A 27,907-nucleotide genomic window follows, 5' to 3' on the forward strand; every position below is an offset into this window, starting at 1 on the left:
ATGTCCTGTGAGCAGAATAGCTGTGCTCCTCCTCTGGGTTCTCTCATCATATGGCACTGAAGATAGAGGAGGGGGGGATTCAGCAGGACACACAGAGCAAGTATGCAGGAGACGGGGGGGGGGGGGGGGGCGAGGAGGAGCGCATCACGAGAGGTCTGACTAAATACAATCTCTTAGCAGCAGGGACCTGATCTACCCATCAGCTAGCTGTGATTGACAGGTAGATCAAAGCGGAAGCTGTCATGGGGCCCCCTACCGGCAATGCCTGAATGGTCACTATTGTGAGCTGTGTCGGCAGCTGCTGGTGTGGCACCACAGCTCGCATACTTCAAAGTCTTGCAGGACACGGCTGCTAACGGGAATGGAGTTCCTGTTGTGGAAAAAGCACAGGAACTCCGTTCCCACAGGACTTGAGCTCTGAGCACAAGACACATTTCTTACCATCATTGTGATGTGCTCCTTGTGCTGATGGCTTCTGCTTTCATTGAAATCTTCCTCCTCCGATCCCCTCATACCCCAACTGATGTAATCTTCCAGTACAGCGGGTGCTAACAGAGCCAAGGGAGCTTTAATATGAGTGCGGACGATGCCTGCCCTTTTTCCCTCCTTGCCCCTTCCATTCAAAAAATCTGTACTATAAGTGGACAGGCAAATGAATGAAGAAGCTGTAGTAAAGCTTCTATGGATGGAGAAGGGCAGTGGAAACGGCAGGCATAGTTGGCACTCGTAATGAGTGCATATGACCGGTCCCTCTGCTCAGTGTCACTAATGACGCATGGACTATCAGTAGTTTTATTTTTATTACAATTTTATTCTTTTTTGCCATTACATTACTTTTATTTTTTTTAGCCCTGTTGGGGGGGGGGGGGGGGTGGCTTTGCTGAGATACCAGGGGTCTGACCCCTGACATCTCCCTTTAGAGACAGGGAAAGGTACTGAGGACACAGATTCCCCAGTCCTTCTCTGTAGCCTCCGGTGCACTGAAGATGAATGAAGAGAGAGAGGCTCCTCTCCATTCATAAACTGAAGCATCGTAAACACAGGTCACGACGATCAGTGACTGTTATGAATGGACAGAGTCAGGGATTTCCCATTGAGAATAGCTCACCAAAAATTTTTGTTTCAGGGGAATGCCTGAAATCTGGCTTGTATCTTAGTGTAGACTTCTGGGAAAATCAGTGAGCCAATCACACAAACAGGAAATTATGTTTCTGGGGGGGCGCTCTGTACACATTGTGTAGAGAACACCTCTAGGTTGCCATATTGCATTTTACAGAAAATTACAGGAGCTGCAGATTGAAAAGGAAAGGACATTTTTTTAAATTACATTTTTAAATTAAATTTTAAATTACAACATGACTTGTGTTGCAATTGTATATGCTATATAACTTTTTTTTAATTTGCAATTTTTTTTCCTATGGACGTGGAGTTACACTTTAAGCACAGTCATGATGTCACAAGTCCTATAATATGTAGTCAGTCTTTTGATTGTGTAAGCATACAACTAGAATCACTAGAGATCAGTCATCTCCTTTAGGACATGAGGTTCAATTCACAAAGCCAACATACCAGAATAAGGATACTTGGAGGACAGTTTTCAGCAGAATACAATGATATCTGAAAAAGCACATTCAAATGGCAGAGGGTCCAGTGTAAACAAAGCATACACTGTTAAGCAAAGAGCATGTATACTTACCTTTCTGGTGGCCCATGCCTTCCAACTGCCACTTTGTTAATCCCCAGGTGCTAATGTTATCCCATAACTGTAAGCCGATTGAATGCCTACCACCAATCCACCCTGCTGCCGTTTTCTCCCACCCACCAGCTTGTACCCCTGGTAGTTTGAGTGATTGGAGGTCAGCAAAGTGGGTTTGAAGCCACGGGCCAAGAGAAAAGCAAGTACACACACTTCTTTTACAGCCTCTGCTTTGTTTACTTTGGTGTGTTGGATTTGTGAAGCGAGCTCAATGTTTGTATTGGTAGGAACTTCATGGGTGATATTCAGTAGCATGAACACAATGATGGTCACAAATAATAAGCACAAAGCTCCAAAAGAGTAGCAATGCATATAGCAGAAGCTCTTTATTTTACTCTTCCAATACAGATCAATTGTGCATAGTTCCTTCCACATGCAACCACAGTAGGTTTCAAGTAAAAGAAAATACTTTAAAGCGGAGGTCCGCCCAAAAAACGTAAAAGCCATCAGCTACCCATACTGCAGCTGCTGGCTTTTAATAATCAGACACTTGCCTGTCCTGGAGTCCAGCGATGTCGGCACCGCAGCTGGTGTTTCCAGCTGTTGGGTGCTGCCACCACCATTGCGGGTAAGGGAACCTGGTAGTGTAGCCTTAGAACTTCACGCTGGGAATCCTACTGCACATGCGCGAGGCCCCGCTCCTCTCTCCTACTGGCCCCATGACAGGGGGAGGAGGAGGGAGCTCCATGGTGACGTCATGGGCCGCGGCGTGGACTCCTGGAATTGGGGACAGGATACCTGTCAAAAAGGTATCCTGTCCCCCACCCCCAAAAGGTGGCAAAATGAGCAGAGGTTCCACTTTTGCGTGGAACTCCGCTTTAAACTCTGCACTTAAGCAACCGATCACCTGAACAAAAATTGTGGGTTTTAAAAAATTGGTTACATAATAAAGTCACCTGACTGGTCCTAGCCTCACCAGGATGCTAGAAAAAAGTGAAGGAGGAGATTTAAAGGTTTAATGCACTCAAGCCGGGTGGTTTTCTAAATCTCTTATGTCCCTCGGAGCTCCAGTAACAGGCTGCAATACTGTACACATACAGCTATGGAGCTTCATGACACCAGCTGCATTATTTTTAATAGTAAAGCGGTATTAAACCCAAAACACTAAGGCTCGGTTCACACAGGGGCGACTTGTCCAGGCGACTTAGTCGCCTGACAAGTCGCGCTCCGTTCTGTACTACGGAACCGTTCTAATAGGAGCGACTCAAGTCGCTCCGACTTAGAAAAAAAGGTTCCTGTACTATTTTCGGGGCGACTTGCATTGACTTCTATACAGAAGTCGTTTTGCAAGTCGCCGCTGAAGTCGTGTGCAGGTCGCGTCTGAGTCGCGCTGCAAGTCGTGCCGCCCCTGTGTGAACCGAGCCTACACATTTACTATACTACATTTTTTCTATCTCTTCCATTTACTATATTTCAGCTTACCAATCCTTATATGTGATGGCTGCATTTGTTTTCTTTTTTAGGCTTTATTTTGATCTGGTGATCCAGCCAGAAAGTCTTTTTTTTTTTTTTAAATAGTCCATGCTCTCCAGCAGAATTTATCAGTTTGTGATGTATGTGATCCTGCCCAGCTGTGCCACAGTAAATGTACTGTGCCCAGGCGGCAAGCAGTTAAACAGGTTGTAAAGGCTGAAGGTTTATTTGCATGAAGTTAAAAAAAAAAAAACTTCAGTGTGCAGCTCCCCCTTCAGCCCTCCCTAATACTTACCTAAGCCCAATCTCTATCCATCAAAGCGAATAAGAGCCGAGGCTCTCCTGGGTCTCTCTCTCCTCATTGGCTGAGATGTAGCAGCAGGAGCCATCGGCCCCCACTGCAGTCAATCACAGCCAGTGAGGTGGGAGAGGCTGTGTCATGCTCTCTGCGTCTTTGGTACAGAGAGAGGCAGCTTGGGAGCAAGCACGCATGAGTGCCCCCCATAGCATGCGGCTTTCTATGGGTGCACTTGGCGAGGGGTCCAGAACATCGGCGGGGGACCCAAGAAGAGGATGATCAGGGCTGCTCTGTGAAAAAACATTACACAGAGCAAGTATTACATGTTTGTTACTCCTCTCCCCCCCCCCTTTACAAAACACTTTAAGCAAAGGAGAGGCTTAAAGCAAAGGAATGGAGCTGAGAAAGGAAAAAAAACTCTCTCCTGGAGTTCCCAGGAAATATGAAAAGTCATGATGGTGATTATACTGCACAGAATTGACCTAGTTAGTGGTCGATTTATAAAACATTTGTTGTGTGAATGTCAGAAACATGCCTGCAAGTTGAACAAAATGGCTATATCATTATTTCCATCTAGTGGGCAAAATAGTTTTCGGAAACACTACGTTAATGAGAAAACTATTCTTCATTTTGGCCACTAGATGGAGCCAACGACATGGGAATTAATGTACTAGAACAAATAAAAACAAAACAAAAACAAACCTTTGGCCTGTGGTTGGGGACTAAATAAGCAATTATAAAGCTGCAAGCCCTCTCCTGTGATCATCTATAGCAGTGGTCACCAAACTGTGGCCTGGGGGCCAGATGAAGAGCTTTTCTTTTATCCAGCCATCAGATCAATATTTTCATCCACTGATACCAACTATGGGACATATTTTCACCATTGACACCAATGAAGAGGCAGAATATCTCCCTCTGACACCAACGATGGGGTAGACCATCTCCAAATAACACAGATGGGGCACCATTCCTCCCAGTGATACCAACAATTGGGCACCATTTCTCCCAGCGACACAAACGGTGGGGCACCATTCCACCCAGTGACAATCGCTATGGGGCACCATTCCACCCAATGATGAGGTACCATTCCTCCCAGTGACAAAACAATGGGGCACCATTCTGCCTAGTGACACCAACGATGGGGTGGAATTCCTTGCACTGACACCAATCATAGGGCATTGATTTTCCCCACTGACGTTGGGACATTTTCTACTCCTAATGGCCACAGTCCAACCCCTCTCAAGTCTGAAGGACACTAGTTTAGAGACTGCTGATCTATAGCAAGGCTAAAAGGAGCTCATCTTACGGGGCAGAACCAGGCCCTGTAGCACGGTCATTTCAGCAATGGACAGAAAATGTTCTCAGCTCTCTGCAGGAAATGTAGTGAACTTAAAGGAACTGGCAGGATCAACGGGTAATATATGGATAAAGAAAATAAATGCAGAGTATCATTGAACATGTGTTATACAGTCTTGAGAACCATGTTGATCTTTATTTTATCTTGATGATAAACTTTAAATATTTTTTATTATTATTTTTTTTTTAGCATAATAAATTCCTTGTTACTGTTAGATGGGGTTATTTAAAAAGTATGAAATAATCTACTGGGACAGCTACTTTTTCACATGTCTGCTCTAGCAGAGAATGTGCTTAGTAATATTCTTCATCTCAGAGGTTTTGATGCTTTCCTCAACACCCACCTAAACCTTTTTTTTGGAATGCTGCTTCAACCATCCCCAGGTGTCCTGTCCCTCCCATAGGCCCTGAGGCTGCAATGACTTCACTGCAGCTAAAGCACATTATTGCAGAAGCTTCATTGACATCATCATTTACGCCAATTCCTATTATTCTGAGAAGCACCTGTCCATCATACCTTCCAGGTGTATCTAGTTCTCATTTTCACATTCGGAAAGGGACAAAATAGGGGTGATATTTGGCAGCAATGTTATCATTGGTTAGAATCCTCCAGAGGACATCGGACCATTCTCGGTGCCATGAAATGAAACCAATCTTGTCCCCTATGTTTCCATCGCTGTCCTCGCAGTTTGTTACTTATATGCCAATCTCTGCTTACCCTTTCTACATTCCAGCTCTGTTCTTTACTTTCTGCTGGGTCCAGCCCTGGTAGTCTTCTGTGCAGAAGACCTTAGTCTCATTCTGCCCTCTTCCTGTAAACCTTACCTGTCCTATAGACACCTCCCCCAGGGGGCGCTTCATCATGGGATTGCAGTAATCCATGAATTAGCAGCACTCTCACTTTATGTTGTGTCAGAAAATGCCTGTCCCCCAGCAGAGGAAATAGTGGAAGCTGCTGCAACATAACATGGACCAGCTAGCAGAGCTCAGAAAAAAAAAAAAGGTATGCAAAGGGATTTTTTTTCTCCAATGAATGTGGAGGAGAGAGGAGGGGCACAAAAGGCTAGAGTTCTGCTTTAAATCACTCACAGCCAACGGTTTAAAATGTATGTATGGCAAAAGCTTTTCTTTTTTGGTTTTAGATTAGTGATAGTGTTGGCAGAGGGTTAAAATCATATTTTTTGCTGCTTGTGCCCTGTTGTAAAAAATGCTTTTCACTTCCTGTCGACTCAAAATGAAGTGGGAGAAATCTTCTAAAGTGAAGTGTTCCCCCCTGGAAGATTTATCTTCACCTCTTGTTCTGGTGACAACTCTACAATGTTGCCTTTCTCATTACTTGTCTTGTGAGGGACAAATAGCTGAAATGTAGTTATCCATGGAAAAAAAAATGCAGTGATCACTACACTCGCAGTCCATTGACACTCCTCCAGCTCAGTAACTGAAAATACGTACCTTGGTACGGGCATGGAGCTTGAAGAAAAGTCTGCAGGAAGCCGTGAACTGAACCCGCTATCCACACATTGTGGTTGCAATGCTTTGCAGGCTCATATGCAGAGATAAAAAATAATAAGTGCACCTTTTTTTCCTGCTAATGTGGTTGAATTGTATTTTTTGTTTCACTAGGTGTACTTCATCTTTAAGAAAGCAGAAACACTGAGCTTTCCACAGGCATGAAAAGGAAAAGGAAAAGGCCTGGAAAAGTTTGGTGCCGGCTGTTTTTAGGCACATTGGCTTCTTTGTTCTTGGGAGATAACCAACCAAGTGGAACAATACAGAAGGACCCAAAACATCTGTCCTGGACCCCCTTCCTCTTTCCTCCCACTCTTTACCTTGATGCAGTAGCCCAAACTGTTCATTCAGATTATCAGCAGTATTGATCTGAATGAGTTACAATATTGATTTTCTCCTGCGGTGAAACTCCTGATCCCAGAGAAACAAGTAAGAATCAGTGGCATCTGTGTTCATAGAGAAAGACGTCCATGTTTAAAGCCAGAGGTTCTTTTTTGTTTTGAGTGGGGAAGATATACAATTACTGTCATTTCTGTCTGGTTCCTACATATTTCCACTACCCCAAGAAGAGCAGAAGTGTGTGTGTATATATATATATATATATATATATATATATATATACACACACACACACACACACACACACACACACACGTGCGTGTGTGTGTGTGTGTATATATACATACACATACATATACACACACACACATGGATATATATATATATATATATACATTATATATATATATATCCATCTATCTACTGTATATATTAGAGGTCGACCGATATGGGTTTTTCTCTGGCCGATGCCGATATTTAGAAATCATGGCGGCCGATAGCCGATATATGATGCCGATTTTTTTGGGCCGATATGTTAGGCCGATTTTATTTTATTTATTTTTTTCCTTTTTTTTTTTTTTTTTTAATCCCCCTTGATCTAACACACCTTTCCCATTGGGGCGTTTTTCAGGCGCTTTTGGGCTAAAAATAGCGCCTGTAAAGTGCCTGCAAAATGGCTCCCCTGCAGTCTGTGTGAAAGACCGAGTGCCTTCACACTGAGGCGATGCGATGGCAGGATCTTAAAAAAAAAAGTCCTGCAAGCAGCACGTTTGGAGTGGTGTATACCGCTCCTCCACCACTCCTGCCCATTGATATGAATGGGCACCACTGCCGAAGCGCATGCAATGCGATTTGGCAGCAGTGCTTCATGGGCGCATTTAACCTCTTCCTTGGCCGCTAGCTGGGTTATATGTGCCCCACTAGCAGCCAAATAGCACCGCTAAAATGATGGTAAAGAGCCGCTAAAACTTGCAGCGTTTTACCATCAACGTCTGCCCGCTCCAGTGTGAAAGCAGCCTTCATAAGTGATACAGAAAATTTCTTACATTTAAACATTTATTAAACAAAACAAACCTCCAATCAGTTTACTTGTATGTATGATTTAGATAAAAAAAAAAAAAAACCTATGCATTAAATAAAAACAGGTAGTCAAAACTTTTGGACGAAAAAAAAAAAAAAAATGGGCTAACTTTACTGTTTTTATTTTATTTTTAAATAGTGTATTTTTTTCCCAAAAAAATGCATTTGAAAGACCTCTGTGCAAATGCCGTGTGACATAAAATATTGCAACAACCGCTATTTTATTCCCTAGGATCTCTGCTAAAAAAATATATATAATTTTTGGGGGGGTCTAAGTGATTTTCTGGCAGAAAATACAGGATTTTTACTTGTAAGCAACAAGTGTCAGAAAAGATTTAGTCTTTAAATGGTTAAACTGAGAACTTCTACACACAGAGATGACTTCATTCATTGAAGTGTAAACATTGTATCATTTAGTTCTTTTCTTGGCAGTCTGCCCAGAGAGGAGGAAAGTGTTGCTATGACGACTCAGGCAACTCACACTGACTTCTTACAGAAGTCATTTCAAAGTCCCGCTGTAGTTATAAATCGGCTTTTTATCAGCACAATCGGCCGATGCCGATTATTTTAAAAACGGCAAATATCGGCCGATATATCGGTCGACCTCTAGTATATATAGAGATTTTATATATATATATATATATATATATATATATATATATATATATATATATATATATAATTTATTTAAATTTTGGTGCTAACAAACATCCAATCCAGCAATGTGTGCAAAATCTCTGGTAAGGGAAATGGGAAGGTGAATTCCTGCCCTGAAATGCTGTGTTTGCAATAATGTATTTTCTAAATCCAAAAAGCACAGGTAGCCGAGTTTGAATTTAAATTTTCATATTTTTAATCCCCTGTACAGCTGCACTCATACTGGGGAAGGCAGCAGTAGAAGCCAATCAGGTGTGCTGTATGCAAATATACCGACTACAACCATGCTGATAGGAGGAACGAGGAATTGAGTCTGCCGATTCAATTAAACTACTGCTAATCCTTTACCATCCAATCACAAGCAGAGGGCAGGAAAATAACTAAACTGGATTTCTTAGCTGCAGGTTGATAGGTCACCAGCCCGTGTTGTGTAAGGGCTCATTCACACATGCTTTGCTCTATGAAGAGTGATCCACGTTAAGATGGCTATCCAAAGAGCATTTTGACAGATGGTGAGGAGAATTTGTATAACCTCCTCACCACCTGCTTTAACCCCCTTGAATCCCACACTAGCGTGCAGCAACCACATGCATTACGCATGGCTGTGAGGAACTTTGGAGACAAGTCCTATTCCCTTGAAGGCTATGGGGGTATAATTCCTGTTGTGTCCGCAAAGCACTACGGCATGTGCACAACCCCAGCTTCTGCAGCTAAAGGGGCTAGCAGTTGAAGAACCGTAAACTGCATCATAACCACAGGGTTTTACCCCCCCCCCCCCAAACCATACGCGTGAATGAGCTCTAAATCTCAAGACTTGATGGATAGAAGTTAAAAAATCCTGACAGGTATATAAATATATATATAAATAAAACTATATATGAATTTAACTTTGGATTGAGTAGTGTGCCTGCAAGTCGAATTTAAATGAATTGCATTTCAGTGCAACACATTAATCTTCATTATTTTCTCCACCATACAAAGAACAAGCCCCCTGTAAAGTTCCAGGAACTGGGATAATGTGCTCACAACATGTGAACAGCGTACATCAATGTGCTTGCAGTGAGAAATCTTGTTACATTCTTGTTGTAGTTTTTGCTGTGTGATCCCCATACAGGGGAGACCGTAAAGCTCCCAGCTGAGATTGGTTTGACTTCAGAACAACTCGCAAATAGTAGAGAGCAATAGGCGATGTTCACAGATGTGTACTCACCAGCTCCTTGGATTCTGCCAGCAGATCCTCAACGTCTGAAAAGCTGAAGCCAGCGACAGTAATAAACTGACTGACAACTGAGACAAACTTGTCCCCAGGCACAGAGGTCTGAGTCTTCTGATATTCCAGCTCCTAGGCAAGGGAAACAAATCACACCGATCATTCTCTTGCAGATTTCTTTTTATTTAAAATGGAATAAACTACTCAATTTAACCATTTCCGAGAAACGTTACATTCAAGGCATGCAGTAACTTATAACTGTCACGGTGGCTTATGTTCTCAACCAAACTGTCAAGCCATCAAATGGCTGGTGTCATAACTGATCATATGTGCATCACCGTGGCATCTGCAGATCAAAGGCCAAGATATCAGTTTCCTTAGCTGTTTAGGAGAGCAAAGTTTAGTTCTGCTTTAAAGGAAACCTGTAGTGAAGAGACAGGGAGGACTGTCAATGCCGACCACTGTCTGAAAAAGCCGAATCCCTGGATTGTCATGATGATCCAATGGCTTCAGTAAATTCTAAGTCACTGATCTGTAACAAGTATAGAGTTTAGGAGCCTTGATTTCACTCTGACTTTCCCAAATTGCTAACTTTACAGAGCGCAGCATCATTTCATGCCATTATTGGCCCATTGACTCTGAACTTACTGGAGACAGAGATAACCAGGTAATGAGCATTATCCAAGGAAATGAGCAATGCAAGGCTACATAAGGGAGGAGAGAGCCGGACAGGCAGTGCGGGGGAGGAGAGAGCCGGACAGGCAGTGCGGGGGAGGAGAGAGCCGGACAGGCAGTGCGGGGGAGGAGAGAGCCGGACAGGCAGTGCGGGGGAGGAGAGAGCCGGGCGAAGCAGTGGAGAGACGTTCTCTGGCATTGAGCTACCGCTCTTACTAAAGAAGTTGGTGTGGTCTCACTGGGGCTGATGCGGCAACCAAAGTTTCTTTAGCACTGAGTAAATACAAAAAAAAGGGATCCCACACCAGCTGTGCTGCTGCTTCAGAGAAAGTGAGTTTATTCCCCTACCCCAGACTTCTGATCCTGAGCTTGGTGTCTTCTGTTCTTGCAGTTCTGTGCCCTGGGAAGTGGGCAATGAAGGGGTGAGGGGGTTTTCTGGATTGAGGCACCTGAACTGGGAAGAGGGTCTGAACTGGGTGGGGTGGGGGTTCTGTGTTGTAAAGCCGGTTGCTCTGTGCTCTCCTCCATTTTGTTCACGTAGATCTCCACCTCTTAAAAGGTTGCCTACCCCTAGTCTAGGGCGTTTAAACAGCACCACCTGCAGGTGAAATTTTGCACTGCGGCCCAATCAGTAATATATTTTTCTGCTTTATATGGCTGGAGAAAGCAAATAAGAAAGGAATGGGCCACTTTATTTTACTACATCTTGGTAGTATTCCAGCTTAAAGCCTCTGCAAAGGCTTCTTAAAGCAGAGCTACATTTAAGATAAAGTCAACCAACAAACGTGCATAATATTATAAGGCTATGTACAAATAAGAGAAAAAAATGACTGCGTTCCTAATCTAAAAGATTAAAAAACAAAAACCCAGTTACAGCTGCAGCTACCAGGATGTGATACACATCCAAAATACAATGCATATAAAGAACAAAATTAGCTGCGCTACCTACCCCCACTGAGGCTATTACTGTTTGTGCAAAGAAATTCAAATTAATCAGATAATTCCAATAGATTAAGTGAAATCAGCTAGAACAATTCATATACAATCAAGATTAAGTGATAAATACTCAAAAATTAAATATGATTAAATTAATATAGTGATAACAGTTGATTATATTCAAAAAGTGAATAATTATAAATAAATTATTGACTATAAGTAAATTAGTTTAAATTAATTGTAATCAATAAACAATTATAAATAAATACAGTGATTATTAATTATAATTAAATAAGATAAAAACCCAGTGACAAATTAATAAAAAATTATATCCATAAAAAAGGTGAACCAGTGAACCACAACCAATGGGAAAAAGTCCAAACAAAAAGTCTTTATAATGGAAGAGCTCTCTTATATTTTATTTTTATTTTCATTCCTATTTCTACCTTCATTTTTAATTTTAATTTTATTATTTCTTTTTTTTATATATATATGTTTATTTAATAGGTTTGGATGCTAATACAAAGATTTTTTTATGATTTCTATTATTTTTGCCATTAGCTGTACCCTTTCAATATGGCAACTGTGTTTAGTTGTGGTTATTATGACCACTTCCTGTTTTCTCTAAATCAGAAAGAGGCTTGGTTGCTAATGATGACTACTTCCTGTTTCCTCTAACTCAGAAAGAGGCTTGGTTAGTGCTGTTACACTTCCAGTTTTCATTATTCACAAGGCTTGGTTTTATTACTGTCCCTATTTAAACGTGATGCATCAGCGCGTCGCCCATACCCCAGACGACGTCACCGCATGACGAAACGCGTGTCGGGTGTTCCAGATGTGCTGACGCAATTACGTTGACCTTCTGAACGGGCGTTCGCATGCCGGCCTGCATTTCATGCTTTTTTACTGCTATGTTTGTGAGTATATTTTATTTAAATAAAAATATTCTGCCTGGTTTACGCTATGGGATTCTCTCTTTGTGTTTTTCCGAGTTACCATCTAAACCATTGCCTGCTTATGTGGAAATCTCCATGGTCCATTCGAAAGTGTTTCCGCAATAGGAGTCAGGATTGGTGCAGTTCGGGTGACAAATTCAATGAGCGTTTACATACCGCTTTCTGGGAAGCGTGCATTCCCACTGTTGACTCACGGGTTTCTGGTTTGGTGAAGGTGGATCGCACGGCTGACTGGCACCCTCTTAAAGAGATATCTCTTCCATTATAAAGACTTTTTGTTTGGACTTTTTCCCATTGGTTGTGGTATAATAGGCTTTAAATTACATATTGTACCTGTAGTGTAAGTTAAAAGCCACTTTCCAGCAGGTGCCTCGTTGACAAGAGCAGCACTGCAACATGGAAGGACAGAACATTGTGACTTTAAATTTTGTCTTGGGGCTTCAAATGCAAACTAGGTGTTACACACATCAACACCACCACAGCTCCCCTTACTTGTCCTCCTATCTTACGGTGATGTAATTGTCAACTATGCATCTACTGGAAAGTGATTCTCTGGAAATTGTAATTGCATTATTGTTCTATACATGCTTTGGATTTTATGATTTAAGCATAAAGTTATGGAAATGTGTTTTTAAATTCCAAATTAAGGTCACTAGCAGCGACAACCCCATGTGGTTGATGTACTTTCAAAGATTGAAACAAGTTGTAAATACTTACAGCTTCTACTGCTTTCAAGCCATTCCTCAAGTTACCGACCTCTTTCTCCAGCTCAGACATACTATATTGAGGAAAAAAGAAAAAAAGTTACATAGGGAAAAACATTATCTAATACAATTTTAAACAGTAACTATAGTAGTTTTCTGTTACCTGTATTTTTTTTTTTTTCAATTTAAAGGTTTATAAACTTTTTCTTTTAGCACTTCTGTTATTTTTAGAACGTCCTTAATTTACAAATAAACATTCAATACAAGATGTAAGCTTTCGTTCACATCGGTGAGACGGTTTATGTGATCTGACAGTTCCAAATTGCATGACAAGTCGCACCAGTGGCAGACTAAGTGGGGGGCGGGCGGCCCCGGGTGCCACACGTTGGGAGGGGGTGTCAGGCCAGCACCCTCCCCCTCCGCAACTGAAGAGGAGACAGCGCCGTGCCTCGGGTTCGCAGCCCACACAGAGAGAGCCCGAGGCACTGGCAGTGGGCGGCATTGCAGGGGGGAGGTGCGAGCAGCACCCGAGTGGAGTGACACCTGTCAGCTTAGTGATCTGGGAGCCGGCGCAACAATCCCCTTCTCTCTGTGGTCAAGTATCGCCGTTCTGATCAGTCTCGGCAGCGGCTGTCACTCACAGTGAAGCCGCCTCCCCTTCCTCCTGCATGCACAGCACTGTGTAGACGTAAAGGGGGAGGGGGAGGCAGCTTCACTGTGCTCGGCTGTGAGTGACAGCCGCTGCTGAGACTGATCAGAACGGCGCGACGCGACCACAGAGAGAAGGGGATTATTGTGCTGGGTCCCGGATCACTGAGCCGCCAGGTGTCACTTCACTCGGGTGCTGTTCGCACCTCCCCCCTGCAATGTCACTGCCTTGGGCTCTTCATGTGTGTTCAGGTACATTATGGGCCTGTGAGGGGCTGTATTGTTAGGGGGGTCTGTGCACTGTGGGGGGGGGGGGGGGGTCTGTGCACTGTGGGGGGGTCTGTGCACTGTGGGGGGGTCTGTGCACTGTGGGGGGGGGTCCTGTACTGTAGGGGGGTCTGTACTGTAGGGGGGTCTGCATTATAGGGGGAGGGGTCTGTACAGTAGGGGAAGATTTGGCACTGTAGGGGGGTTCTTTACTGTAGGGGGGTTTGCACTGTGGGTGGGGGGGGGTCTGCACTATAGGGGGTCTGCACTATAGGGGGTCCTGCACTACTCCAGAGGTACAAGGGCTGTGTGATGTAAAGGGGTCCAGAGGTGCAGGGAGCTGTGTAATGTAAAGGGGTCCAGAGGTACAAGGGCTGTGTAATGTAAAGGGGTCCAGAGGTGCAGGATGCTGTGTAATGTAAAGAGGTCCTTAGGTGCAAGGTCCTGTGTAAAGAAAAGGGGTCCAGAGGTGCAGGGTGCTGTGTAATGTAAAGGGGTCCAGAGGTGCAGGGTGCTGTGTAATGTAAAGGGGTCCAGAGGTGCAGGGTGCTGTGTAATGTAAAGGGGTCCAGAGGTGCAGGGTGCTGTGTAATGTAAAGGGGTCCAGAGGTGCAGTTGTGGAGAGGGGTACACAGTAGTGACAAAAAGATATTGAAGGATGCAGAGGTATGCAGGGGGCACAGTGGGGTGTTTTTACATTTTGAGGTGGGGGGTGCCAGATATAGGATCCGCCCCAGGTGCCAAATGCTCTAGGTACGCCCCTGAGTCGCACCCTATTGTCTGCAACAGAACTGATCAAATGGACTTTGCGGTGAGGCACCGCTTTGAAAAACAGGTTCCTGCACAAATTTTTGCAATTTCAGGTGCGACTTGCATAGACATCTGTGCATGTCATCTGGCAAATCGCACTGACCTGTGGCTTCAAAATCGTGCTACATCAAGTGATGTGACGTAGCACGTTTTTAAAGTCACATTCAGTGTGAACGGGGGCTAGCTCTGCACTTCAGCTGTGTGTGTAATCTGAGATCCTGTTAATATGTATGAGGTTTTAGGTTTTAGCAAGTGTCCTGCCGTGTTAATACAAAGTACCACACTAGCAATCCCCATCTGAGGACCACAAAAAAAGAGAATGAAATTTACATTTACCGGACAAAAAATAAAAATGTATTTTTAAAAACGTGGAAAAACATTTTCTGCAGTGTAGAAGAGCTTTGTACACCATAGAGTAAAAATTTGAAAAAAAAAAAATTCTAACCTGCCACATCCTATATATACAGACACAAATTATGTTTGCTGCTACTTACTGGACTTTTGCAGCCTCAGAGATACTTTGGAGCTCTTCATGCAGGCTGACAACTTTGGGATACTTCTTTTCTACCACAGTTATAAGATAGTGCAATAGGGTGATGTTCCTGTAAGAAGAAGCATATAACATTATGGATCCATTCCAGAAGCCAGGAACCAAGCCAGTGACTGACAAACAAGATGGAATAGAGGGCCCTGAGACATTAGTTCTGGCCTGTTGGGAACAGTTGTCTGAGTAGAAGAGGTCCATCACCTCCGAAAAGGTCCACTATCTAGCCAAAAAACTAAGAACTCACGAAGGGGGCCAGCGTTATGGAGAGATTCCCAACAGCATGTCCCCAAAAGCTTGCCAATATCAAATCACTTCAAGTGATTGTAAAGTCTTTTTTTTTTTTTTTTTCGATAAAAAAAAAAAAAAAAAAAGTTATACTTACCGCCTCTGTGCAGTAGATTTGCACAGGGTAGCCTGGATCCTCCTCTTCTTGGGTCCCTCTTCTGTGCTCCTGGCCCCTACCTCCTGTTGAGTGCCCGCCACAGCAAGCAGCTTGCTATGGGGGCACCCGAGCCGAGTCACAACTCTGTGTCCATTCAGCCCCAAGGCTACGGTCTGGCCCCCTCTCTCTCCTGATTGATTGACTGACAGCAGCGGGAGCCAATGGCGCCAGTGTTGTGCATCAGACAATCAAGAGGGAGAGTCTCAGATGACCGAGGCACTAGTGGAAATTTCTGGACAGAGATGGAGCTCAGGTAAGTTTGGGGGGGGGGGAGGGGGGTGCTGCACATGGAAGGCTTTTTATCTTAATGCAAACAACTCCTTTCAGTAAACTAATGCTTGACAGCACTAGGGTCATTGGTTCAAATCCCAACCATAGCACTACCTAACAGGAGTATGCACGTTCTAGGAAAACAGGTGTATAGACATGACTAAGTTCCAAAACGCATAGTATGTTTTACATCTTTGTACATGTACTCAAAGAAATACCATTTTGGATGTCATCCTGAGTGCTGACCATCTCTTTCCTTACTCTAGTTTGCATGTTCTTCCTATGCCTGCGTGGGTTTCCTTACACTCTCTAAAAACATGCTGGTAGGTTCATTAGCTCCTGTCTCAATTAGCCCAAGTATGTGTGTGTGTATGAATGTGAGTGAAGCAAGCCATGACTGGTTGCAGGAAAGAAAATTGCTGGATTCAACACTGACTGTGTTGATGGGGGAATCCGTTCCACAGCGCTACTGTGTTCTGCCAGCAGGAAGCCTTTTCTACTGGCAGAACACAATGATCACTGCTAGAGGCTAAAGTCGCTGGCAGTGATCACATGCAAACAATCTGACAGATTGGTTGTACTGAAGTCGATCGATGGATTGATTTCAGGACAACCTGACTGCCCATAGATGATTCAATCATGGCTGAACCGACCGAGACTCTACCCATCTGTGGCCGGTTTTAAGGCCCTTAGATCATGTGCTCCTTGAGGGCAGGGACCAATGTGAATGTAAAATGTATATGTAAAGTGATGTGTAAATTGTTGGCGCTTTATAAAAGTACCTGTAATAAATCACCTAGTTAGGCCTCTTGCACATGGTACATGCTTGAGCGTCTTTTTTGGACGTAATTTTAGGTGTTTGTTTTGCACAAATTTGTACATATTTATGCGCTTATTTACACGCACACAATACCTTCCTAGAGAAAATGTATTTATGTGCGTATTTGCATGCACCGGCACAAAATACTGACCGAGAATATAGATTTTTTTTCCTTTTTTTTTTTTTTTAAATTACTGAGGAATACTCGGTGCTTGTTTACGCTCCTGTGTGCACAGGCACATTGTAAATAATGGGCTACATTTTAGCTCAGTAAAGCTGATCTTTTTCAAGCTTGTGTGTGCAAGAGGCCTTATCAATACAAGCCTATAACCCTGGGTCTATGAATACTCAGCCTGTGTCCTGTAAGATTAGCGTATTTAGGTAGCTGGTGACAGCAGCACCTCGCTCATCCAGTTAGCGCCAAAGTGACACATACAAGGAGGGAAGCGTTCCATTGCCTGTATGTGCCTTCTAAAGCTCTGGTAAGAGTTATTGCCAGCAGCAAGATTGCAAGTGTAACCCCAGCCTAAGCTAAATTTTCATCTTCATAAACATCAATCTAATAAAATAAAGGTTAACTGGATAGAGTGATATATAGGACAATATATAAATACAAAGAAAGCAATGCTAATTGCCATGCTGCTATGCACACATAATAGTATGCAGCAAGCAACAAGCATTTGCAAAAGAACTGAAAAAAACAGCTATTCTTCATTTTTTCGATTCAGGTTTCCTTTAAAAAGAAAAAAAAGATCACAGCACCCCAGGAATGAAGGGAAGTCATAAACAACATTAACATAGGAGCAGGAAATAATGTAAAACACATCCATCATTATAGACCATGTCCACCACCCAGGTAGAGCGATCTGCGTCAGTACAGCAGAGAAGATTTCAGCAGGAGACGTGGATTGCACGTATTGTATTTTCCACTCATATACTCCAATGCTGCAGCACATGCAAACATCGGACAAAGTTGGCTTCTGTCCAACAAGTGCATCATATTCGCTGTAGAATTTAAACAGCTGAATGTCATCAGCACCATCCCTTACATTACCTCATATAGTCCCCACAGGAGCATTTTTCATTTTTTTAATGTTGGAAGCATGAAACAAACCACAGCTCTGATGGGAAATTAGCAGCTTTCACACGTGGGATTCTACAGAAAACCCCCCCCTGTGAGAGGTCGAATGTAGGAAAAGGCATAAACCACTGCTAGGAACTTGATAATTGCTCTGGGTTTTATATCGGAGGCTTTTAACAGAACCATTAAAGTATTTCCTGTGTTGCGCAAGCACTGACCAGTTTTTTCCTGTAGGGGGCAGTGGTAAAAGGAAGAGTAATATGGTGAAGGCTACATTAGTCCTAGAGCTCAATATTAAGCCATTGTTAGAGGGTGATAAGCCTACAGTGAGTGGGTGGATACATGGTTATATCTTATATGTAAACACATTACCTTGCTTCATCAAACATAATAAAAAATGAAGTCTAATAAACCCGAACTCCAGGCAAACAGCTAAATACACAGATTAAATCAATAAATCGGAGTGTTTGTCCATTCATTCCTTATATATACACAGCCCTTCTACAAAGCTGTCTGGCAGGGTAGGAGATCTGATTATTTGTTGTTAAGTAACACTTAGGCCAAGTTTAGTTGTCCAGTTGGGGGGCATTAACAGTACATGGTTGAGCTGCGTTTTTAGCGCCTGAGCTCTGCTTTACAGTGGACTGCAGGAGGCTAATACCAGGTCAGATTACTATTTTAAAAATAAATAAATCGAATGAACTATTGGTGAATACAGAGCTGCAATAATTTGTGACTTTTAAGCTCCCTGAAGTTCGGCTTTAAAGTTTAAATTCTCATTTTCAGAGAGGTGAACACTGTACGCCCTTCCCTACCTCCTGGTCCCCACTGTACTTACCTCCGTGGGTGATGAGCTGTCAGTGCCCCCACAGCTGGTCCAGCTATCAGAAATCCCACTCTTCCTTTTCTTTCTGTAGAACTTCCAGGATGGATCAGAGTGCTTCTGATTTGTCAGTGCCAGCACAAAACATTGATCTGATCCGTCCCAGAAGTGCTGTGGAAAGAAGAGGGATTGGTTTGCTTTGCGGCCTTTTAACATTCATTTTTCCGCTGGATTTAGTGATGATTTGCCCTTAGTAAGTCTACTGTGACACCTACTTGTATTTATGGATAGTATGAACATCGATTGTTTATTTCATTTCTATATGTTTTTTAGTGTCTACAAATTCTCGTTTCATCCGGAGGAAGAAAGCAATTTCAAAATGCATTGGGTTGGCAGGGAACTTTACCCACTATGTATTCATCCTAGATTGTGAGCTCTAACAAGCCGAGCCCTCGGATTCCTCCTGTATTGAATTGTATTGTAACTATAATGACTGCCCTCATGTTGTAAAGTGCTGCGCAAGCTGTTGGCTCTATATAAATCCTGTATAATAATATTAATCACATAGCTCTATTGGCAGCCCAATGTATTGTTTTAAATGGTTCTTATTCTTAAGAATGTGTGCCAAATAAACTATGTTGTATGCAGTTCTATGTATAAATATATGGAATGCCTAAAGAGTCTCATCCAGGCATATCTCTCTGGGATTTCAAATCCCCGGACCATTGCATTGGTTACATGTTCAGTGACATCTCATCACCTAGGGAGGAAAGGACAGTGGGGATCGGGAAGCAGGGTGTACAGTGTTCGTTCACCTCTTCATTTTTTCGGAAAAGGTGAACTAACCCTTTAAAGATCTACAAAGAGATGACTTAATATGAATAGGAGTGGACCATGGTTAGTGTATCATTACTAAGATAAAACATCTACGCAGTCATGGTATCTTTACAAAAGATAAATCGGTAACATCTTGATCAAGACACCGCGGTAGTTCTGGTATAAATGAAAAGAAGGGTGTTGCTTCAAAACGAGAAACCAATGAAATCACTAAACACACTCAATATATGATGTTACCTCTTTTGCATCAAGTTAAAAGAAAGCAGATAAAATTGAGAAAAGTACCCTTTATTTTTTTTTGCTGGATCAGAGCTGCTCAGCTAACAAATTCTCACTCCTACCATTCTCTAACCCAGTGGTCATCAACCCTGTCCTCAGCGCCCACTAACAGGCCAGGTTTGCAAGATAACTGAAATACATCACATGTGATATCATTACTGCTCAGTGATTGCAGTATTCTAGTCTGCATCTCCCCCAAGGTAATACATAAAACCTGGCCTGTTAGTGGCTCCTGAGGACAGGGTTGATGACCACTGCTCTAACGGACTCATACTGAAAATACTTGCAACTTTCAAAGAGGGAGCATGCCAATCTGATCTGAAGACAACCTAGAACAGTGATGGCAAACCTTGGCACCCCAGATGTTTTGGAACTACATTTTCCATGATGCTCATGCACTCTGCAGTATAGTTGAGCATCATGGGAAATGTAGTTCCAAAACATCTGGGGTGCCAATGTTCGCCATCACTGACCTAGAAGATCATGGCTGCCCCATCTATTTCTAGGCTGGCTTCAGGTCAAACAGATCCCCCCTACCATCCCAGCAAATGGAAAGCTTATAGGCTTTGCATAACCTTTCATCTGACCACCTTAGTTGATCTGTTATTTTAGCAGTGATGGATTTCACACGACTGGGTATAGAAAGCAGTGTCAGCAAACCTGTAGCCACAGGACAAAGTTCAAGAACTAAATTAAAACAGTAACTTGTTCAGCTTACTTGTCTATACTGGATTTGGTATCGGCAATCTTGTTTAAGCTTGAAATTTTAAACCCATAGGCATTTCCTCGCTGTCCTTTGTTCATGTAGTTTCCAAAAGCAAGGACCACTTCCAACAGCTGCTTTAAGCTTTTACTCTGCAGCACTTGATTGGAAGCTGAACGAATTGCTGTACAAAGACAGAACGGGATATAATGAGCAAATAAGATGAGGGGGGAAAAAAAAGACAAAAATTACCAAATAACATTCAAATAAACCTGACAAAATACTACTTTATATACACTATATTTTTATAGCACTGTGTTCTTATTTGATTGATGATTTATATACACTATATTACCAAAATTATTGGAACACCATTGGACTCAGGTGTTCCAATCACCCCCATGGCCACAGGTGTATAAAATCAAGCACCTAGGCATGCAGACCGTTTCTACAAACACTTGTGAAAGAACGGGTCGCTCTCAGTGGAGTCAAGCGTGGTACCACGATAGGTTGCCATCTGTGCAATAAGTCCATCTGTGAAATTTCCTTGCTACTAAATATTCCACCGTCAACGGTTAGTGGTATTATAACAAAGTGGAAGCAACTGGGAACAACAGCAACCCAGCCACAAAGTTTTAGGCCACGTAAAATGACAAGTGCGGGGTTAGCGCATTTTAAAGCTCACAGTGAGCAGAAGTCACCAACTGTCTGCAGAGTCAATAGCTACAGACCTCCAAACTTTTTGGGGCCTTCAGATTAGCACAATAGTGTGTAGAGAGCTTCATGGTTTGGGTTTCCATGGCTGAGCTGCTGCATCCAAGCCTTACATCACCAAGTGCAATGCAAAGCGTCGGATGCAGTCATGAAAAGCACGCGGCCACTGGACTCTGGAGTTACAAATCATACTTCTCTGTCTGGCAATACCATTGATGTGTCTGGGTTTCGCAGTTGCCAGGAGAACGGTACTTGACTGACTGCATTGTGCCAAAAGTAAAGATTGGCGGGGGGGGGTTACGATGCAAGGTTGTTTTTCAGGGGTTGGGCTTGGTCTCTTAGTTCCAGTGAAGGGAACTCTTAAGGCATCAGCATACCAAGACATTTTGGACAATTTCATGCTCACAACTTTGTGGAAAGAGTTTGGGGATGACCCCTTCCTGTTCCAACATGACTGCACACCAGTACACAAAGCAAGGACTGGCCTGCAAAGAGTCCTGACCTCAACCTCATAGAACATCTTTGGGATGAATTAGAGTGGAGACTGTGAGCCAGATCTTCTCATCCACATCAGTGCCTGATCTCACAAATGCACTTCTGCAAGAATGGTCAAACATTCCTATAGACACACTCCTAAACCTTGTGGACAACCTTCCCAGAAGAGTTGAAGCTGTTATAGCTTCAAAGGGTGGGCCAACTCAATATTGAACTCTACGGACTAAGACGCCATTAAAGTTCACGTGCGTATAAAGTCAGGCATCCCAATACTTTTTGGGGAAAAAACATTTTTATAGATATCTATATCCATCTCTATATCTCTATCTATATCTATACACACAAATATATTATATATATACACATACACACACACACACACACACACACACACACACACACACGATGATGACCTATGATTTTGGATGTTTTGATTATATTTTTCATTAAAACATTTTTGTGCAGCAATCCCTTTTTGTCGTTTCCTAGAACATAAGCCTTTGGGAGGACTCGATTGCTTGCACTTGTTACTCGACCGACGTGCACCTCGCCCTTCTTTTCTACACACACATATACATACATATATATAAACACACACACACACACACACACACACACACACACACACACACACAAATATTACACAGTTTAAAAGTACAATCACCACTTACCATCTACCTTTGGTTTGACTTCTGCAACTCTTTCTGCAAACTTCTTTTTGAAATATAGAGATTGCAGACGCTCTTGGTAGTGATTGATCCTAAAAAATAAATAAAAAACAGCAGCTGATAAGTATGGCTGGATCTGGGAAATATCTGTTTTTAAATAAGCTTACGTGGCCAGTGGGGTTCTCAAACAAAATGCATATCAATTCATAAACAAAAGTTGGTCACGCAACCAGCATAACCTTGGCCTTGTTAGGACTTAAGTGTAATGTATGAAGACCACCTATACCTGGCAGTTTGTGATCTTTGGTGATTGCACAAGTGCGGTGCAGCATTTAAAGCATCATGTACAACTCCTGGAACAGACATGTTATGTGGCGCAGACGGCATCCTTTTTCTCTGCCCTTTTCTGCATTTACTTGTTTATACTGGCTTGGATGTGTGATGACAGCTCTTAAAGCTCAGAAATAAAAAGCAGGCTCAAGAGTATTATATTTGCAAGGTTGCTTGATATACCTGAATATATTTAAAAGTTATTACAGTATGCAATTTAAAAACATAACTATCCTTTTACTTTATTGCCTAAATGCATTGAGCAACATTAGGCATAAGTGACTTCCTAAAAAAAAAAAAAAATAAAAAAAAAAAAATCTACACTTGGTAAAACAATGCCCTGCAACAAGAACAAAAAAGGCTGAAAACCTTCTGTGACAAAGGGTTTAAAAAGAAAAGCGAATAACTTCCAAAATGTGAAATTATATGAAATGAAAATCTCCTGCAGCTGTGAAAAGACAAGGTTCACACTTTCCAAAGCTGCACTGGGAACAGCACTGAAGAAAAAGGATGTATTCCTAAGTGCAAACCGCATGGGACTGCAGGAAATATAAAGGAGGTTTAGTTACACTTTAATTCCATCCATCTGGATTAGGCTTCAGTTTGATTATTTTAATGTGTCGCCTTGTATGTGTGTGTGATTTTCTGTTATCTCCTAAATCACCAAGTGCCCAGGAGCATACCTTTACTTGTAAGAGCTCAATGGAGACAATGTTATTATGCTACTTCCACAACACTGCACATCAGCACCAGAATTCCCTAGGCATGGGGATTGCATGTGGAGGCTCTCAGAACCCATGGCGTGGTACAGTGGGAGCTCTCAGTTGAGCCTTATACAGCAACCTGACTCAAGAAACCGCTACATCTGCTCTGCCCATAGGACTGAACACCGAGCGGTAGATGTAGATATCTTACAGGCTGTGCTAGGATGACTGATATCTATTAAATCAAAAGAAGCCAGGCACAATATTGAGCTTTTAAAATACATAACATGTACAATGATAGGCAACACAACTGTATACAACCATGGCAGTAAGGCAGTCCATATAATGATTTTTTATTCAACCACTGGATTAAACGAATAAAAATGTGATTCCCCCATCCACACATTCAAGGTGGATAGGGGAATCCCTTGTGCTATGGTATTGTATTCTGACAGCAGGGAGCTTTTCCCACTGTCAGAATACAATCAGACTATTTTGATAGAGCAACTTGTGTACAACCAGCCCGCCCATGCATGGATCAAATTAAGCTGGTCAGGACCGGACTTACCATTGGGCTTGACTGGGCTCAAGCCCATGGGCCCCGCCCAATAGGGGGCCCCATCGAGATACATAGCCGAGTGTACTCGGATCCACTCATAGTCACGCCCAGTCCCGCCCTATGATGGGCATAACACAGGGACTGGGTGTGACTGTGAGCCGAGCCAAGTACACTCGGCTACTCTAGGCTCCACTCGGGACTGCGAGAGGACCCGAGAGCCGACGAGATACACAGGACTCTGTATCTCAGCGACACCATTTTTAAACGGCAAGGCCGCAAAGGACACTGGGGCAAGGCTGCAAAGGACACGGCTACACTGGTAAGGCTGCAATGACACTGGACAAGGCTGCAGATGGACATTGATAAAGCTGCATTGATGGGCATTTCAATGCAAGTTTTTTCCTTAATATTCCCTCCTAAACTTGGGGTGTGTGTTATATGCCAATACGGCAATGTATAGATGGTAGGGCCCGAAAGTGACTCAAGCCCAGGGGCCCCCCCACCTCCCTAAGTCCTGCCCTGCCCTGCAGCTGGTCCATGCTAAACTGGCCAAAATTTAAATACTGTATGGCCAGCTTAGGTCTCTGCAAAGCCTTCAGTATTATATATTGGAGACCTTTCTTTCAATTATCATGGAGCCTTAAATTAAAGACCTTTTAAAAGCAAAAGATGATTGTTGACTGGTCAGGTGATAACCCTGCTGCCTACAATTTTCCGCAGCCCATTGCAGACAGCTCTAGCTGACCGATCCTGGGAAAATGTGATTAGTCAATGTGGATACCTTAGGTCACATGTTTGCATTTTCCAAAGTATGACAAGCAGGCATGTCACTAAAGGTTTCTACACACACATACGTGGGAAGCAGTTGGTAGTGTGTGTACACTACCAACTGCTCCCCATGCACACGCAACCCAACTCCATTATAAAAATATTCAGGAATACAATAAAAAAAAAAAAAATTTAATGGTCAGCTGTATACATCCCAACTTCCCTTTAATCATCTAGAGCCTGACCCTAGTAAACCACAGTGAACACTGTACCTATAGAACATTTGTAGAAGTCAATAGCTTGCATTGTTATGAATCTTGTTTCACTCTTTAAAACAGGTCGTAAAACATACTGCATTGATGAGCAGCCTAGACTCGTCTGGGCTGGAAAAATAATATGCAGAGACAAGCTGAGTCAGCCTGTGTTACATCAAATGTATTTTTTTTGCTCATCACTTCTGAACTCCACAAAGGAATGATCTCAAACAGTAAACTATTTATACACAGTATATTATACATACGCACATCATTTTTTATGATAATGTATTTTTGCGATATCTCCAAGTTCCTATGTTATCAGAAACCTGTGCCAAAGTGGTATGACTGTTACTAATGCCAACATTTCATTCTAAAAATACTAGTTCTTTGGTTGCCATTTTGAACCAATGGCTTCACGGCTTTTTGAGTCAACGGCTTGCATGACTCAGGCTCCTAATCTGCATATTTCTTCTACTTCCAAGTCTGTGTTACTATATCAATATAAGAACTACGGGATTGTACCTTTTGAAACAAAATACAGACATCGCATAGAGTTCAATTGCTAGCCACATGGTGTGAGACAGTGGACTGACTCACACTGTGCTAAAAAAAAGTACTACATACATTACACACCGCCCACACACATCCGCAACAAAGTGAGGGAGACCAGACATTTTGCCTTCTCTTGCGTTGGGACTGCGCTGGAATAGATGCCCAACACAGTCCCACCGCATGTAGTGTGTATCGACTCCTAAAGATTCCTTTACATGCTCAGATCAGTCTTCATTTTAGTAGGCATGTTCCAGTTATTGATTCTGAAACAGGTGATCAAATTCTGGAAAATGAGGTATGAAAATTAGTCAAAGTTATACTCGCGTTAAATGACACATGCTTATACTGCTAAATTTGGCTTAGGCCGCGTACACACGGGCGGATTGTCTGCCCAACTTAGTCCGCTGAAACGTGTTTCAGCGGACAATCCGCTCATGTGTGGGCTTCAGCGGACTTTTTCAGCGGACAGTCTGACGGACTTAGTCTTTCGGAATTTCCGTAATTTTGTCCGTCCAAACTTGGTTTCAGCGGACAGTCCGCTCGTGTGTAGGCAAGTTGGACGGACTAAGTATGGCGCATGCTCAGAAAGGATTTACACGCCGAAGGTTGCATTGCAGTGTATTGGACGTCGAATTTCTAGTCCCGTCGTACGTGCCGTACACGTCATCGCGCAAGCTTTCGGCGGACTGTCTGTTCATCGTGTGTGGTCAAGTCCGTTCATTCAAAAGTTGGACGGACTGTCTGTCGGATTGTCTGACGAACTTAGTTGGCCAGACAATCCGCCTGTGTGTACGCGGCCTTAGTCATCTAGGCTTCAATTACATCAGGTAATGAAAGGGATAATGAATGAATAACACAGTTCAGAAAGATGAACAACACAGTTCAGAAAGATGTCAGTACTAGACTAGGAACCTACAAGAAGCTTTCAGTGCCATAAATTAACAGACAGCTGAACCTGTGAAAGATGACCACTTCAAAGAATGTGGTGGGAAAACACAAACCTGCTCATCTCGAAGAGGAATCGGTCTGCTTTGGCCATACGATCCAGCTCATGTTTGTGCTCCTCCAGCAAGTCAGTGTCACTCTTTTCTGGAACAAACTTCAGGAGCTGAAAAAGATTTCACATAATTCTCAATTGAAAATGTAGACACCACTTTTCAAAGCCTATACTTCTTGCAGATGCATTTTCCTGCATCTATAATGTATTAAACTAGTAATTTTACACACATCTTATTTCACCTATCCACATCCAACTTGCTCAGTGAACTATGATCAGGCATCATTTAAACTTTTGGAGTCTAACTGTGCTCAGGGTGGTAAATACCATACTGCTTGCTTTGCATAAACCAATAACAACATTCTTTTATAAAAGCTCTGACCCACGTGCCATATGATTGTTGTGCTAACAGCTAATGCTAGACCATACTATTGGTGAATGCCTGCTGGTTGCTTCATAGATTTACAGCTACTTTTAATTGTACAGCCCACCAACTGAAAAGATGATTTTATGCTTCCTGATCTACAAGAGAGTCTTCGGACCCATCCCAAACTATTGCACACACTTTCACCTACAGTTTTCTGAATTCAGCCATATATCTCCAGAGGTGATGAGTAGGGGAGAAAACTATCATGATTTGTAATTTAGAGTTTTGAGACTGGATGCCAACGCCATCTTCCCCTTTCTCTGCTGCCCTAAGAACCAGCCCGTAAAAACCACTATGGCAAAACACAACTCTACCTATGTTCCCCTTTTCTAAGCCCTAATCCAAATGCCCTAGGCCCACCAGTCATGGCCTTAAACGCATTGTGTAAAAGGCAGAGGGACACAATCAAAAATAACTACATGAGTTGTCTGCTACCTTTCCATGGATGACATATCTGCGATTAACCTGCATTTTATAATTCTTGTTGACAAATTTAATATCTTTGTGTATCTTTGATAATAATTATGTTACTGAAAGAATTTTATGTTACGTTCCCTCTTGATGCCCAATTCAATTGACTGTAACCTAGTACCCCTTGTATGATAGCCCTCCACCCCAGCACATTGCAGGAGTATATTTATTCAGGGATTTTAGACACCCAACTTTCCCAGGAGGCAACGCCAATGGTGCCTCCAAAAGGTGGGCGAAAACTGGGGCCAAAGCAAGTTTTATTTTTATTTATTTTTGTGTTATTTGGCAGATTATTTTTTTTTCTTTGGGGGCAATAGCTGTCCGCAAAGCAGACCTTGTATTTTCCTAAAAGGATAAAAAGTTTTAAAAAGGAACAGTAGCATGCTCAGCTAGTTTAAAATGACACAAAAAAAAAAAATTTTGATTCCGTTTTCAGGATACTGTTCACTGCAAACATTGTAACTGTTAATATTTCACTAAATTAACTTTTAGATCATTCACCCGTTATGTTACCTAAAAGCAGAACTTGATCCTGTACAAAGCTGAAAT

General features: G+C 42.6%; 1 protein-coding gene across 6 annotated transcripts in view; it reads right to left on the minus strand.

Annotated features, from left to right (window-relative positions):
• DAAM1 (dishevelled associated activator of morphogenesis 1) overlaps positions 1-27,907 on the minus strand; it is a 295,770-nt gene that overhangs the window by 8,183 nt on the left and 259,680 nt on the right. For all 6 annotated transcript variants that reach the window (XM_077464407.1, XM_077464402.1, XM_077464406.1 and 3 more), the window contains 6 exons: positions 26,465-26,571; positions 22,297-22,385; positions 20,432-20,600; positions 15,109-15,216; positions 12,903-12,963; positions 9,619-9,750 (listed from right to left, as the gene is read on the minus strand). In XM_077464407.1, the coding sequence (XP_077320533.1) occupies positions 9,619-9,750; positions 12,903-12,963; positions 15,109-15,216; positions 20,432-20,600; positions 22,297-22,385; positions 26,465-26,571 (666 nt within the window). The remainder of the gene's footprint in view (positions 1-9,618; positions 9,751-12,902; positions 12,964-15,108; positions 15,217-20,431; positions 20,601-22,296; positions 22,386-26,464; positions 26,572-27,907) is intronic.

This window comes from Lithobates pipiens, unplaced genomic scaffold, assembly GCF_037356315.1.
Source record: "Lithobates pipiens isolate NorthernLeopardFrog02 unplaced genomic scaffold, aLitPip1_a1.2 Scaffold_30, whole genome shotgun sequence".
Lineage (NCBI taxonomy): Eukaryota > Metazoa > Chordata > Amphibia > Anura > Ranidae > Lithobates > Lithobates pipiens.